This window comes from Colobus angolensis, unplaced genomic scaffold (genome assembly GCF_000951035.1).
Source record: "Colobus angolensis palliatus isolate OR3802 unplaced genomic scaffold, Cang.pa_1.0 Scaffold376, whole genome shotgun sequence".
Taxonomy (NCBI): domain Eukaryota; kingdom Metazoa; phylum Chordata; class Mammalia; order Primates; family Cercopithecidae; genus Colobus; species Colobus angolensis.
The window spans coordinates 630380-645876 of record NW_012117110.1 but is presented as its reverse complement, the minus strand read 5'-3'; the positions used below and the strand labels follow the sequence as shown (position 1 = coordinate 645876).

General features: G+C 42.3%; 1 protein-coding gene across 4 annotated transcripts in view; it reads left to right on the top strand.

Annotated features, from left to right (window-relative positions):
• Nucleotides 1-15132, top strand: part of SH3GL3 (SH3-domain GRB2-like 3) — a 174839-nt gene extending 159707 nt beyond the window's left edge. For 3 of the 4 annotated variants that reach the window (XM_011953864.1, XM_011953861.1, XM_011953862.1), the window contains exon 9: nucleotides 14470-15132. In XM_011953864.1, the coding sequence (XP_011809254.1) occupies nucleotides 14470-14675 (206 nt within the window). In that variant the 3' untranslated portion in view covers nucleotides 14676-15132. Of the gene's footprint in view, nucleotides 1-5960; nucleotides 6158-14469 lie in introns of all 4 variants that reach the window. The other variant, XR_001003097.1, reaches the window with a different exon arrangement.
• Nucleotides 15133-15497: the final 365 nt, after the last annotated feature.

Here is a 15497-nt window from a genome sequence, read left to right as displayed (position 1 = left end):
ACTGAATGGGCAAAAACTGGAAAAATTCCCTTTGAAAACTGGCACAAGACAGGGATGCCCTCTCTCACCACTCCTATTCAACATAGTGTTGGAAGATGTAGCTCTTAAAACGTTTATTTCTTTCCTTCCTTGTCTCACCCATGCTTCACTTTCTTAACTTACAGAGGCTACCTTGAGACCACCTGAAACAGCAGATTTGAGTAGGAAGGTGACACCTTTCATTGCATCTTTGCCACACAACTGAGTTCCTTTGGTTTAGGGAGGTCTCTGAGAATGATTCGGAAGAGCAATCTGCTTATCTTGTTTTCTTTGGGGTACAGAAGCAGTTTGCTTTTCTAATGCATTAGGAAGCAACCTCTGCTCTTTCTTTTATCTTTGCTTGCAGACTGGGCAACTTTTGTCTTTCTTATAATAACTTGCTATACATATCAAGGTTTAGCTAACATCCAGCCTTCTGATTTTATTCACCTTCTTTCTTTAGCGCTACTGGTATGTGGTCTGCTTCCAGAGTTATTATAGGCAAAAAGTTTTTCAAATGTTTTGCCATAATCTAACAGGTCACTGGGTTTCAGCCTGGTGTGGTGGCTCACGCCTGTAATCCCAGCACTTTGGGAGGCCAAGGCAGGTGGACCATCTGAGTTCGGGAGTTTGAGACCAGCTTGACCAACATGGAGAAACCCCATCTCTACTGAAAATACAAAATTAGTCAGACATGGTGGTACATGCCTGTAATCCCAGCTATTTGGGAGGCTGAGGCAGGAGAATTCCTTGAAACCCAGGAAGCAGAGGTTGTGGTGAGGTTGCGGTGAGCCGAGATCGCACCCTTGCATTCCAGCCTGGGCAACAAGAGTGAAACTCTGTCTAAAAAAAAAAAGAAGAAGAAGCTAGGTATAAGCAAATTAACTAAAACTTTTCACAGTGAGTTCAACCTCAGCTTCCCTCCTTCAATGCCAGTAGGAAAGGAGAACCCAGAACCCCAGGGCTCAGTCCTTGCCCCATTGTCTCTACCTTTCCAGCTTGCACCCGAGTAGTTCTTAGAGATAGGACCTCAGGTCAAGCTCCCAAGACACCATTCTCTCATTTGCCACCAAAGAGAGAGCTCAACTTTCCTTTGATTGAGCTCACAGACTGGCAGTGTAGAGAGTGTTAAGCCTTATAAAAATGAAAAGGTATTTGAATTAAAGGATCCCTTAAGGTAATAGGGACTTAGCATTTGAGTGCCAACAGTATGCTAGGAGTTAGTATTTGGTGCTTTATAGACATAGACATAACTCATTTCATCCTCATAACAGTACTCCACTTTAAGTGATAATTTAAAAAACTAATAAATAATAAGATAATGATAATAGCAACTACACTTATTGACTACTTACTATGGGTTAGATATTGTATAAATACTTTGTATACATCTCTAGTACTATTTTTAGTCCCCATTTTACAGATGAGTAAGTAGAGGCTCTGAGAGGTTAAGTGAGATCTTCTCAAGATCACAGAGCCAGGAAGTAGCAGAGCTGGGCATTTTACCTTATAGATATTTCATGTTATGTCATTAAGAAGGAATACTAGGGAATATTATGAAATGGCCAAGAGCATTGGGAATGATTTATTTCCAAGATTCATGATTATGGGGAATCTGTGGTCAGCAAGTGGTTGCAAAGGGAGCCCGCTGAATGCATCTGACTTGGAAGGGAAAAGCAGAAGACAGTGAGGTCTTTGGCTTCCTCACTGAGGCCGCGCATGTCAGTACTTTGTCCCCTCTTTCTTGGCCAGTAGCTGGGTCCCTAGACAGATTAAGTTCCTAGAAGGGCGATATTCAGACAGAGATCACAGATGTGCAGAAGCTGGCTTCTAAGAAGGCTCAGTGTCCCATATGCTCCACTGCAACAAACTCTACTGTGTGCCACTGTGTGTCTTTTGCCTGTGCCTGTCCCAGGCTGTCTCTTCTAAGTTTCCCTTGGTGGTAGCTTCAAGTCCCCATCTCACACACCTAGCACTGGGCTTTCTTGATTTGTGGGTGGAATTTGCGAGTGTAAAGGGGGTCCTGTACTGTTTGTTTTTGAGGCACAGTGTCAAAAGAAAATGACATTTATAGCCTGCATTAATGGGAAATTACTTTCCATTAGGATTCTGAATGATTTGCACATAGTGTTTAAAAGTAAAGGAAAAATGTCAAGCATTTCTCTAACAAATGAAAGCAAAGCTCATGAGACTGCCAGAAATGAATTCCAAGAACATTTTCTTCATCATTTCTTCTTTCTAAAGAAAAAAAGAGAGAGATGAAAGAACATAAGTCAATTAAGCAGAATGCATCGTGGGATGAGATGGAATCTTTGATAATATCATTGCTAGGTAGTTAAGAGAATGAGTAAAGTGAGCCAAAATGGAGAAGGGGGAGAATCACATCTTTAAATGACAGATTGCAGACAAAATCCAACTCTAGGTCTTGGCTGGGAGAAACGACTGCCTGTTCAAGCCCACGAGTGTAGGGTCATGCTGTTTCATCAGTGTAAGCTTCCCCTCTGTCCCCAAAGAGAAAGGGAGGCCAAGAAACATCCTTGAGCTGAAACGTGTGCCTGTGTAGCTCCCAGAAAACCACTGATTTTTAAGAAAATAGTGTAGGAACTTGTGACCCATGCTCAAGTATCTTCCTCGCCTGTGAGGAATTTTTATTGGGTCCCAGGTTGTCACCTCCTGAATTATATATTTAAAGACTAGAGGACAAAATGTATTTTATCAACTCATTTTTTATGAAGTTTTTTTTTTTTTCTTCTTGCCGAAACTTTTAAAAGGGGTACCACTTTGTGTAATCACAACTAAGAGTTAATATGCCCCAAACTGGGACCTGCTTTAAACATATAGGAGACTGAAATTAGTTAACAAATATGCATTCCAAATGTGTGCTACAGGCACATCAGAGTGAGGTGAAATAAATCTCCCAAATGGCTTGTATTAAGACATTCTAACTCTCTTTAGGTATAAAAGAGACTTTTATAAATTTCTTGACACTTCTAAGGCAGCTTAGAAGTAATTTCTAGAGCCTAAGTCATTCCCCTCATTGGCACAAAATGTCTAGGATTACATTAGAAAATAAACATTTATTCAAAAGTGAAATATGAAGTTTGAACATTAAAGAAGATAAACACTTTACAAATAGAAATACATGCAATTTTTTTAACCTACATTTCCATAGAAGAAATTAAAATTTCACAGAGCAGTGACAATGGTGATTGTTCAGTCAGCATGTTGTTTCTTACATTTCTTTTCTTTCCTTCCACCTCTTTTCTTCTATTCCCCTTCCCCACTAACAGCCTTCCCCCGAGATCCATTTCTATGTATTATCAGTAGTGCTTCAGAGTCAGAGTTATTGACAAGGGAGAAAAAAGTAAGGAAACAGGAGTCCCATGTTGTAGTTCAGATTCTGGAACTTGTAAGTTGTATCAGTTGGGGTGAGTTTCTTAGCACCTCTAGACCGATTTGAACTTGTTCCTAGAGGAAGTGATTTGACTTAATACATTCCAAGGTACTTTCTAGCTCTAAATTCTGTGGCTGCAGTAGTTATCTTTTGTGAGTACTTAGCATTCTTAATAATTTGAAACGTGGATAGGTTGAACATTTAATATTTTCTATATTTTAAAAAATATTTTAAAAATTAAAGTGTGAAATATGATTATTATTGCTAATCAGTAGCCATTGGTGAGGTGAACAGGAAGAGTCTCTCTGTTATTTTCCAGTCTGAAGGGAGATTTAGAGAGGGAAGTTTTCCTCACTGCAGGGAATGATTTTCTGCAATTATTCTAAATAGCCTGTAAAAAGAGTTTTGAAAAGCCATAAGACTATATAAATTCTGACTTAGTTGTGGGAATTTTGACTTTGCTGAAATGATCTCAAATGCTGCATATTTTAAAATCTTAACATATACTTTATAATGATACATTTGATCTGTAAGCTAAAATGTAAAATACCATCATCTAAATATTAATTTATGTACTTGTTTTAAAAAATACAGTAGAAGTCAGTTGTGTCCTGGGATTACAAACCAGGCAACAATGGTGTTGCACCATCCAGGGGACTCTGAGTCCATATGAATGACACCCCCTAGAGTTGTCCAGTGGATGTGGCTGCAAGTGCAAACTTGAATGCCAGATTATAGGAATGAGAGACATAGGAAAAGTGTAAGAAGGTAGTGCAAGGCTGGTGATAAATGGCTGACTCTAAGCTTCCAAGTCAGGATCATGACAGAGAGAGGTGTGTCCTTCAACAACTAGAAAACACTTGTTCTTTCTGAAGGGGGTGGCCAATAGTCTACGACAAGTGCCCCTTGCCTGAGAATGTGGGCCCATCATAGCTAGCCTTTCTGATTTTTCAAGATTAGCCAGAAACCCTATGTTTATGTGACATCTCCTGACTTTTAGAGGTTGGCAACTAATCCACATTGTGAAAAAGCAAGGAGCAGGCCAGACAAGGTATCATCTGCAAGCTGATCACTATGCCAGTGGCCAGAAAGTCAACTCTAATGAAGGCTGCTGTTTGCATTTTCATTTTCCAGAACTCAGAGTGGCAAAATAATAATAATAATAATAATAATAATACAAACAACAACAACAGCAACAAAAACAAGCCACACACATTGGATCTGGTTGCAATAGAGGGGTCACCTGCCAGAAAGTTTATTTTGATAAATAAATGGGCCGCAGGTTTTGATATTTATCTGCAAAAGTCATCTCAGTAGACAAGTCATGGTTTTGTAAGGTGGGGGAGGGCACAACTTTATTAGTTAAACCCATCTAATATAACCCTAGTAAATTGTGGAAGATTGGAATTAAGGTTAACATAAAGCACACATGCTTATTTTTACAGATTTTAATGGTTAAGCTTGAGTTCCATTGACAAGTAATTTCAATAAATCACATCTCCTGTAGATAAATACAGGGCTGTTATTTCTAGAAAGACAGTTCATAGACTTTTACTAGATTTTACTTGGTAGTGTACAACTTAACCATCATAGACCAACACTTAAAATTTCCAGATAAGGAAATCAGGACCCAAAGATGCCCTAATCCACAGCAAAGATGCAGAGATCTGAAGCTTCTGTCCAGTGCGCTCTTACCCATGGAGAAAAACAATATGTTAGAGATGTTGAACCAGATAGTGTCTGTGGTATCTATCAGCATTGGACACCAGTGTTGTGTCTGGGTTAGATAGCGAGAAAGTATGTGCTTCAAACGAATTCTGCTATAACAATTTGAGATTATAAATGGGAAAAAAGAAACTTTTTGAAGGGAGTTTGAACCAGATATGCTTGTTTGAACTCAGAGGAGATGGTATCTCACAGATTGAGCATGATGCCTGGCTCCATGCTCCTGGCTCCATGCTTTCAAACACTCGGTGAGAGTTTGAAAATGAATTGGAACCAGAAATAAACCTGAAAGTTCCAAATCGGGTTTCTACCCCACCATGGTAGGAGATGAACTCTCCAGTCGGATGGTGCAGGTACAGTCAAACCTCAAGGTCACCTGGGTTCTGGAACCGAAGCTTCCAGGAGACTTGGGGTCCCATTCCTGACTGGGATGTGGACTCCCCCCATCAGCAGGTACCTTCCTGTCTGTTCCTTAGCTGCTCTACAAGTGGTGTAAGTAATAAGGAAACACGTTTGGATTTCCTGACTTCAGGCCAGGAAGTGAGCAGAATATGAGCCCACCCAGCCCAAAGGGGTGTTACCTGCCTTACTGCAAAGTGGGCTTTGGAGTCAGAGGGAAGCCCGAATCCTGGCTCAGTTCATACCTTTGGGTCTCAATTTCATCATCTAACGAATGCAGATTCTCATTACTACCTCACAGGATTATTCTAAGGATTAAATTGGATCTTGTGAATTAGGGGTACTGGGCCAGGGACTCGGTGCAGAGTAAGAGCCCACAATGCAGCACTGTTAATGTTACATAATCGGTTATCTGATTTCCCAGCCTACAGCAGACTGGAACCAGCAGATTAGGAAGGCCCAAGGGACTGCTTCGGGAAGGCCATTGACGGCAGGAAAAAGTGACAGGTCGCAGCCAGACTACAAGGGAGGCAAGAGAAAAACTATAAAAAGCAGGAACTAAAACACTCAAAAGACACAACAGTCTGGGGGATTTACTAAAAGACAAAGAGCCCTTCTCAGGTCAGTAGCTTCTGGGAGACTCCATACCTTGTACCCCAACAGGGACTTATGTTGACAGCATTGTGTGAATTACTTCTCTCTCTATCCCCTTTGCCCCTCAAAATAGCTGTGGGGGTGGGGTCATAGTTTGCCTTTCAGTGGGGATGCTCTGACCAAATGCTTCCAGATCACGAAGTCCCCATAGTCAAGGCCAGCAAAGGAGCGAGCACAGTGGGCTCCTTCGGTGGTCTGAAAAGAACACAAGTTCCACAAAAGAGCTGTGATTTTTAGTGCAACAGAGAAAAGGACGCCCCTTTCACCACTGACCAGTCCTTCCACCTTCACCTCCCTTAAAGTCAGGGTTAGAGATGGAGCCCTGGAGAACAGGCTTCCAGATCCTGGCATATGGGAGAGAGAGAGAAAATGAGAAGGCCAGGCTGCAGACATGCCAGTCCCTTCTGATGCCATCTCTACTCTGGTGTCTAATTCACCACCTGGAGTGGGCACTGTTTTTCACTGAAGCCTGAGCTGCTCACTTTGAAGCTGGAACTCAGGCTGAAGAAGACAGGATAGAGACTAAGTGTCCGGAAGTTATCCTTCAGGTGTGACAGGCAAGGCTAGGTGGGACATGGACAGACCTTCCTGGGGATCTGGGTAGGATTTAGGTAGAGAATGCTCTTAGAGATCCTTCCAAGGCCTGGGAGCATCCTGAGGTATGCCGAACTGAGGACCCAAAGGCTCATTCCAAGCCCAGCTGATGGGCCACCCCATTGGCTGGAGTTGGCTCAGAAATGGTGTGGGAGAAGGCCGGTGTGGTAGCTCATGCCTGTAATTCCAGCACTTTGAGAGGCCAAAGCGGGAGGATCACTTAAGCCCTGGAGTTTGAGACCAGCCTGGGCAACATAGTGAGACCCCACCTCTATAGAAAATACCAAAATTATCCGGGCATGATGGTGCCTATAGTCCCAGGTACTTAGGAGGCTAAGGCGGAAGGATTGCTTGAGCCCAGGAGGTCAAGGCTGCAGGCCAATAGCAGGGCACTGTACTACAGCTTGAGGGACAGAGCAAGACAGTCTCAAAAAAAAAAGGAAAACAGAAAGAAAAAGAGTAGGGATAAAACCACAAACTAACAATTTTCAGAGGGGTATATGGCATAGGGATCAAGAGCACGGACTCTCGACCTGGCCCACGGTCAAATCTCAGTGCTGTGGCTTAATTGTGTTAAATTTGTATGCCTCAATTTCTCCATCCCTCACATTGGGGGAAATAGTAGTACCTACTCATAGAATTTCTCTGGGAATTAAATCCATAAATCCACTAATATCTCTGAGGCACTTAGAATATTGTCCTGGCACATGGTAAACACTAACACCTGAGAGTTATTATTTCATCCCTGTAGCTGAGTGGGGCTGAGGAATTGTAGACTGGACTGCCTCTACCTTAATAAAATGTGCTCAGCATTTCTGCATATGCAAGTAACTCTTTGCAGCAGCAGAGACTTTAGCCAAAATATGTATATATGTGTATATATATGTGTGTGTGTGTGTGTATACATACATACATATATATATATATATATATATAAAATAAGTGGAGTTGGGGGAGGGGAACTGCAGATAATTTTCCTGCTGTTAAAATAAGAGGGACTGAACCATATTAATGCCAAGAGGGAAGTTCAGTTTATTTCAGGGGGAACGTGGTTTTCCTACCTCCTACTGTGTTACTGATACAGTACTTACTGACCAGCCATCTTAAACTCTTGTGGTAGCGTCTCTCTCTCTCTCTCTTTTTCCTAATGGTGTGGAACGGAGCTTGAATAATAAATATTTAACAGGGACACTCCCTTTTCTCTGTTAAAATAATCTTTGTTTCAATACTTTAACAAGGAAGACTGTGTTTTCCCACCTTGGCTCTCACGTTTGGTTGAAGTCAGGTCTCAGGAGTAAGAGAAAATAAACACAGGGCCACTTGGGGAGGGCAGCCCTGGCTGAAGCCGTCTCACTGGACAGCCCAGGGTCAGGGGTTTCAGCCGCCTGTTCAAGGGCACCCAGATCCACAGCAGCCAGCTGGGAGCTCCTGTGCAACTATGCCCAGTGATTCCAGGTGCCAGCTACTGAATGCGAGAGAGCGAGGAGGTGGAGGTAGACGAGGAACTGCCAGCTGCAGGACCACAGGGGAAAGGGGAGGGGGTTTTCAACAAAGATGGGACACTGAGTAGGACCAGTCTTTTCTTATGAGATGTTTTCATCTGAGGTGCCGGCTTCTGATGGTGGGAAACCAGGCATTCAGCTCTCTTGGAGAGGCTTATATCTAACAGAGTTGGAAAGCTTCCATTGAGGAAATCCAGCCCATTCTGCCTGGACTCTGGGGCTCCATCCGTGGTGACTTTTGTGTCAAGGGAAAATTCACACACTGTCACTCAGGCGGGCAGCAACTTAATTTCTATTTAGCTGAACTGAACTTGCTTGCAAGCCTCTATGTAGACCAATGGTGGAAACAACTTAATCTTTTTTCCATTTCTGCTGTTGACCAAAAAAAAAAAAAGTTTTAAAATCTTTTTTCCATTTCTTCTAATGGTGGAAAAAAGCACAATCTTGCCATTTCAAGGTAGCTCAGTCTCTTCCAATAGAAAGCGTAGACTATCCATTTATGACTTAGGCGATTCCGGATTTAAACAGTCAATTCAGAGTAGAAATTCCCTATCAGGGCTGTTGGTTTTTCTTGAAGGTTCTCTTCTCCCACTGGTCCAGTCCTAAGATGTTGCCTGGATGTGAGGGGAGTTTACAGAACATCATGGTGTCAGGTAGGGAAGCTCGCTTCCACAGCTGAGGTGGCTCGTCACAGGAGGCCTTGGGCCTGGGTCAGGGCCTGCTGACATCTGTGGCCCAGGCCTTCTTCTCTGGGTTGCTGAATCTCTGCATTTGGAACCCTGTGTCACTGCCCCCAGGCTGTCTCTGGCCTCAGTGACCCCTCAGCACTTCCTGCTGGGAACTTGAGGGAATTTGTTCACAGTTCACAGGGAGCCACCAGCCTTCAGGCCCCATCTCTACTTAGTGACACCACATGTGTTAGTCCAGAGAACTTTGATAGCTGCCTTCTCCCAGAATTTCTGTGGAAAGTGGAGTCTAAGACCCCCTTCCCCAGGGTGGCATCCAAGGAGCATTTCAATTTTCTTGCTCATCCTCTTCTCACTCCAGGCCCCTTCCCTACTTCCTTGCCTCCAGGAAGAGCTTGTATCTCTTCTCTGGATGGCAGGAAACAGCTCCTCCTTCTCCATGGCTTATAATCAAAATGCTAGGCTCTGAGTTCTTCAAACTCTAGTTCCTTGGAACCCAGGAGTTTCTCTCTCTCTCTCCCTCTGTCTCTCTATCGCTCTTGCTCTTAAATCTTATAAAAGCCTACCTGGCTCTAGCATGAAAGCCTAAAAGCCTTGGCTTTCACAATGTGTCACAACTGAAATGGTTTTATTTGGGAACTGAAAAGCTAAACATTGACTGCTTTGTTCATGTCTGGGTTCTACCCTCCTCCTGAAGTAAGAGAAGCAAGCCCCAGCTCCTTGGGTTGAGGGCCCCAGGCAACAGAAATGACCCAGAATGAAAAAGGCATTGATACTTCAGAATATCATCTGGCTGCATGTGTAATTCAGGGCAGCCAGTCTGAGCTCTGGTTGGGGTGGATTTAGCAAGTGCCTACTTAGCAGGTGCCAATTGCTCTTAGTGTTTTAGGCAGCCCAGTGGTGGCTGGAGGGCCAGGTGCACTTGTACTGCGTGAGTCAGGGGGCTCTCAAACAGGATCTTTCTACTCAGTGGTCTCTGGAGAGATGCCCTGTCTTGGGTTTAGGTGCTGATGGAGTATGATAGGAGTGCTGGTCTCTTTCCAGCTCTCAGAATATCAAAGTGGGCAATGTGGCAGTGGTTCCTTGCCAAGAATGAATGACATGAGAAGTGAGTAATGCAGCTTTTCCATGATTTGTTCTGTGTGTGTGTGCAGCAAGAACAGGTTTACACATAGAGGTGGTGGCCTGGTTTACACATGGAAGTGGTACATACACTTGGACAAGTGTATGCCTGCCACTAAGCATTTTGGTCATTGCAAGTGGCTTATAGAGTAAATAGGAGGGAAATATATAAATCTATCTATCTGTCTATCTATCTATCTATCTATCTATCTATCTATCTATCTATCTATCTATCAATCAATCATTAGCCCTGTAGTCAGTGTGTCAGCCTATGAAATGTCTTGGCAACCCTTAGTGATATCATGTAGGAGGTGACATGGAGTAAGGTAGGTGATGGCCTGGGGTCTGGAGCCCTCCTGTTTCTGGCTCAGCCAGTAGCCCTGGGGCCAGGCCATTGTGACTTCTCAGAGGCATTGATGGCTTCTTTTTGAAAAGGGGAGGACTCATGGAGGACTGCCAAATTCCATTCTAGCATTAACATTCTGTGTTCAAGGAAATGTTTCCTGAGACTACCATGTGGTTTGGCACCTGACTGTTAAAAACTAGTACCTGACTCTGTTAAAAACTAGTAGTGGGAGAAATGCTAAAAGAATAAGAATTATTTTTATAATCCACATTAAAACAGTATACATTAATAAAGTAGACTTTGACTCACGGCTCAGGTTGCCCTTTTCAGTGCTCAGCCCCCACCTATCCACCCACATATGCACTCCATGACCCAAGGAAAATAAAAAGTTCTGTATTGTAAGCCCTATATTTCCCTATGCTTTGTTTGAAATCGTTGAATATTGTTCTGTTCAAATACAAAATAGTGAACTAAACCCTGATATTTATAGCCTTCTACCCCCTAGCTTTCATCATTATGACAAGAGGAATACACAGACTTAGGCAGGGGTGGGGTCTGTCATGGAAGGAGCCATCCAGAGGCTAGAAACATCATGTAGATCGTAGAGGTTATATTGCAGGTGGGTCCACAGTTTCAAAGTCACCACCTGGGACAGGAGCTGCCTCCCTGAAGGGAAGAAGAGCTCCCCTACCATTACCCCCTTCCCTTTCCTTGCCAGCTGAGTCTCTTTAACCTTTAACGCTTCCCTGGGGGAAGGAGAGGAGAGGATCATTTCACTGGTAGTTGTCAGCCTCCCCTGGACGTTGGAAGGACCTGAGAAACAAACAATACTGATGCCAGAGCTTCTGATTTCATTGGTTTGGGGTTCAACCTGGGCAGTGGGCTGTTTAGTGTGCCACCAAGTTGAGAACCACTGCCACAGGAAGGCAACAAGAAGCTACCTTGGTACAACCTGTGGTACTTCACTGATGAAGGCTCCTTAGAGTGCCCTGTTCCTTAGAGAAACAGGTGCTACTCTGTGAATTTCAAGCTGTCTAAACAAACATAATATAATCCTTCTCACACCAGGAATCTCCACTGCCCCAACCCTTCTCTTCCTCCTCCCACAATGCTGTCACCTCTCTACCTCTCCCCAGGAAAAAGGGGCATCTCATTTGGACAGCCATAGAAATACCCCATACCTTCTCTCTTTACTTGGACCTAGAAGACTTGGTGGGGAAAGAACATAATCTCTGGCAGAACTTGCTTCAATTCTCACTTGAAGTCTAGAGGGAGGAAAATGTCTTATAACAGAAAAAGGAAATAAAAATGGAAATCATCAAATAGGATGGCAAAAGTCACTTATTAAGAAAAAAAACTCCTAAGATTAATCTTATTAATACTCAAAGAAAAAAAATATGAACCAGTCAAAACTGAAGTGAGATTTTTGTGAGAGAAACGTGTCACATTAATACTAAAATATACCTAGTTAAATGAATTCATGAGAATAGCAAGGAAATATTGAAATAGAAGAGTAATGACTATGAACTAGTTTTACTAGTTATTAACATTTTATTTATTTATATTTATTTTTGAGATGGAGTCTCACTCTGTCACCCAGGCTGGAATGTAGTGGTGTGATCTTGGCTCACTGCAACCTCCACCTCCCAGGTTCAAGTGATCCTCCCGCCTCAGCCTCCTGAGTAGCTGGGATTACAGACATGTGCTACCACACCTGACTAACTTTTGTATTTGTAGAGACGGGGTTTCACCATGTTGGCCTGTCTGGTCTCAAACTCCTGACCTCAAGTGAACTGCCCACCTTGGCCTCCCAAAGTGCTGGGATTACAGGTGTGAGCTACCACACCCAGCCTATTAACATTTATTATAAAGCTACAGTTTTTAAAACGATATGGTACTGTTACCAAAATGAGTCAGTGGGACAAAATAGAAAATCCAAAAATAGATCTAAGTCCCATGATAATTAAATATGTGATAAAGATAAAGGCAATACTTGAAATCACTGGAGAAAATATGGATTATTTAATTATGTTGGTATAACTGCATAAGCATTATTAAATATAATAGGTATTTACCTCTTTTTGCCAAAATCCAAATGGATTATAAAAGTAAAAGTTCTGACGTGAAAAATAAATAAATAAAAATACTAGAATAAAATTTAGTTGAGTACTTATATAGGACTGTGGAGAATAAACCATGAATAGAAAGTGAAGAGTATCACTGTTTATACTCTTAAATGTGTGCATTCATTTCACAGCAAGACAGAAACCCTTTCTCTGCCCTACCGCCAGCACAAACTTCAAAAACAAAATGAGGAAAAAAAAAAAAAAAGAACAGGTGATAAGTTGGGAATAATGTTTGTATCAGAAATGACAGATAGAGGGTAAATATGTGTAGTATAAAGGAACTTCTAAACATTTGAAGAAAAATAGTGATATCAGGTTGGTGCAAAAGTAATTACGGGTTTTGCCATGGAAAGTAATGGCAAAAACTGTGATTGTTTTTGCACCAACCCTAATAGAAAAATAAATTGACACTAAATGTCAGATATTTTAGAACAAATTCATGTTCTATGACCACGAAATCCTTTTCTTGGAATTTATCCTCAGGAACTAATTGTGCACATTTGTGGATATTTATGTATAAGCTTCTTTTCCCCCAAAGAATTGTCTCTAAAAGCCAAGGGGGAATAAAAGAGACAACAGAAAGAAAATGAAGCAAAAGGAAGAGAAGTCGAGAAAAAAAGGGAGGGAGAAGGAAGGAAGGAAGGAAAAGAAGAGATGAAAAGAAGAGAAGGAAGGAAAAGAAGAAAGAACCATAAATGTCCAACAACAGGAGACTAGTTGAAGAAATGTTACATTGTGAGAGTTGACAGCTAGTCAGTAACTAAAAGTAAAATTGGAAGATATTCAACCTAGTGTGTACAAGAAGAATCTTTTATGAAGACAACTATATGTAAATATATGCACAAATGTAATCATGAAGACATCTGGAATCTGAAAGCTAGTCCAGTTATCTCTGGGGTAATGGGTTACAGCTCTGACTTTTCTTTCTCCATTTCGCATACATGTATTTTTTCTTTACAATTAGCATGCTTTTGTTTTGAAAAAAATTGTTTTTGATGTTATTCTGGGAATAGATGTCAGTAAATATTCTTGTCTGTAAATTCTGGTCTGTAAATATTCTTGCCTTTCTTGTCCTGGTTTCTCTCCTCCCAGCCCTCATCCTGCCCATGCACTAGGAAGATCTTGTTGACCACCAAGGTCTTCCCTGCTACCCACTCCCCAGAGCTCCTGAACCATGAGTGATATACACTTCATATTTGTTCTCTAAAAGTATTTTGGCCATGCACAGTGGATCACGCCTGTAATCCCAATACTTTGGGAGGTCGAGGTGAGCAGATCACTAAAGGCCAGGAGTTCGAGACCAGCCTGGCCAATATGGTGAAACCCCACCTGTACTAAAAATACAAAAATTAGCCGGGGTAGTGGCGCACACCTGTAGTCCCAGCTGCTTGGGAGGCTAAGGCACAAGAATTGCTTGAACCTGGGAGCCAGAGGTTACAGTAAGCCAGGATCACACCATTGCACTCCAGCCTGGGCGACAGAGCAAGACTCTGTCTCAAAAATAGATAGATAAGTAATAAAAGTTTCTCGTGTATTTTCCAATCCCCACAAAGAAACTGTAAGCTCCCAGAGAGAAGGAGGTGGGCCTTGTGATTCCTCTGTCCCTCCCTTAGGACTCCAGTTGGAGCTGAGTGACTGCTTTTGGGAGATGGGCTGGGCATGACTTCTCTGCCTGGGAGTATTGAAAAGATAGACACTGGGCTTATGGTGTCAGTGCAGGCAACTGGGAGAGCTGAAGCAGCCAGAGACCACAAACAGCACCCGTGAGCTGGGTGGAGCTGGCCTTGTTGTGGGAAGGAAGCAGGGCCTGCTGTTAAGGGTCTAAGTTTTTCCACATTTCCAATTTCCCATGGATAATCGATCATGTTAACTTGTACTTTTTGTCTCCATATCATGCGGACAGGTTCTAACATTCCCATGGACCAGCCCTGCTGTCGTGGTCTCTATGACTTTGAGCCAGAAAACCAAGGAGAATTAGGATTTAAAGAAGGGGACATCATTACATTAACCAATCAAATAGATGAAAACTGGTATGAAGGAATGATACACGGGGAATCCGGATTCTTCCCCATTAATTATGTTGAAGTGATCGTGCCTTTACCTCAGTAAATGTGTAACACACTCTGGACATACTTTCATAACTGAAATGAATTCACACCAATGTGCTCTCAGTGTGGTGTTCTGTGACATCCTTTGCTATTTGACCAACTTAATGACTTTTGTATGTGTGTTCTCTTTATAATGTATTTTGTATCACTTTAGTTTGTATAAATGATTTTCTTGTCTTTGCTACATGAAAATATTGTTTTCTTTTTTGCTTCTTGTCCTAAAAGTCATTGGTTAAACATATTTGCTTCCTGTTACTAAAAATAAGTCTCACCCATTGCAGTTATGTCAATGAATGGCCTGTATTCCTCAGCTGCAATGAAATGGTAACATTTGAAACTAAGAAATGCTAAATATTTTGTTTCTCAACATTCCTGATGATGTCTGGTCTTTTTTCTTCATTGTATTTTAAGCTTACCCATGAATAGCCCAATAAACATGACATACTGTGTTGGCAAAAGGCCTTGGTTATTTTTAATGTTGAATTGTTGATTTTTAAGTCTTCCAGCTGCAAACTGACACCCCATGGCCAACCAAAGTGCTGCTTTTCATCTCCCACTCCACCTGAAGGAAGTATTTGTGTTCGCTTCCATAAGAAGAGAGCACCAGGCCGGTGCGGTGGCTTATGCCTGTAATCCCAGCACTTTGGGAGGCCGAGGCGGGTGGATCATGAGGTCAGGAGTTAAAGATGGTGAAACCCCGTCTACTAAAAATACAAAAATTAGCTGGGCATGGTGGCACACGCCTGTAATCCCAGCTACTTGGGAGGCTGAGGCAGAGAATTGCTTGAACCCGGGAGGTGGAGGTTGCAGTGAGCTGAGATCA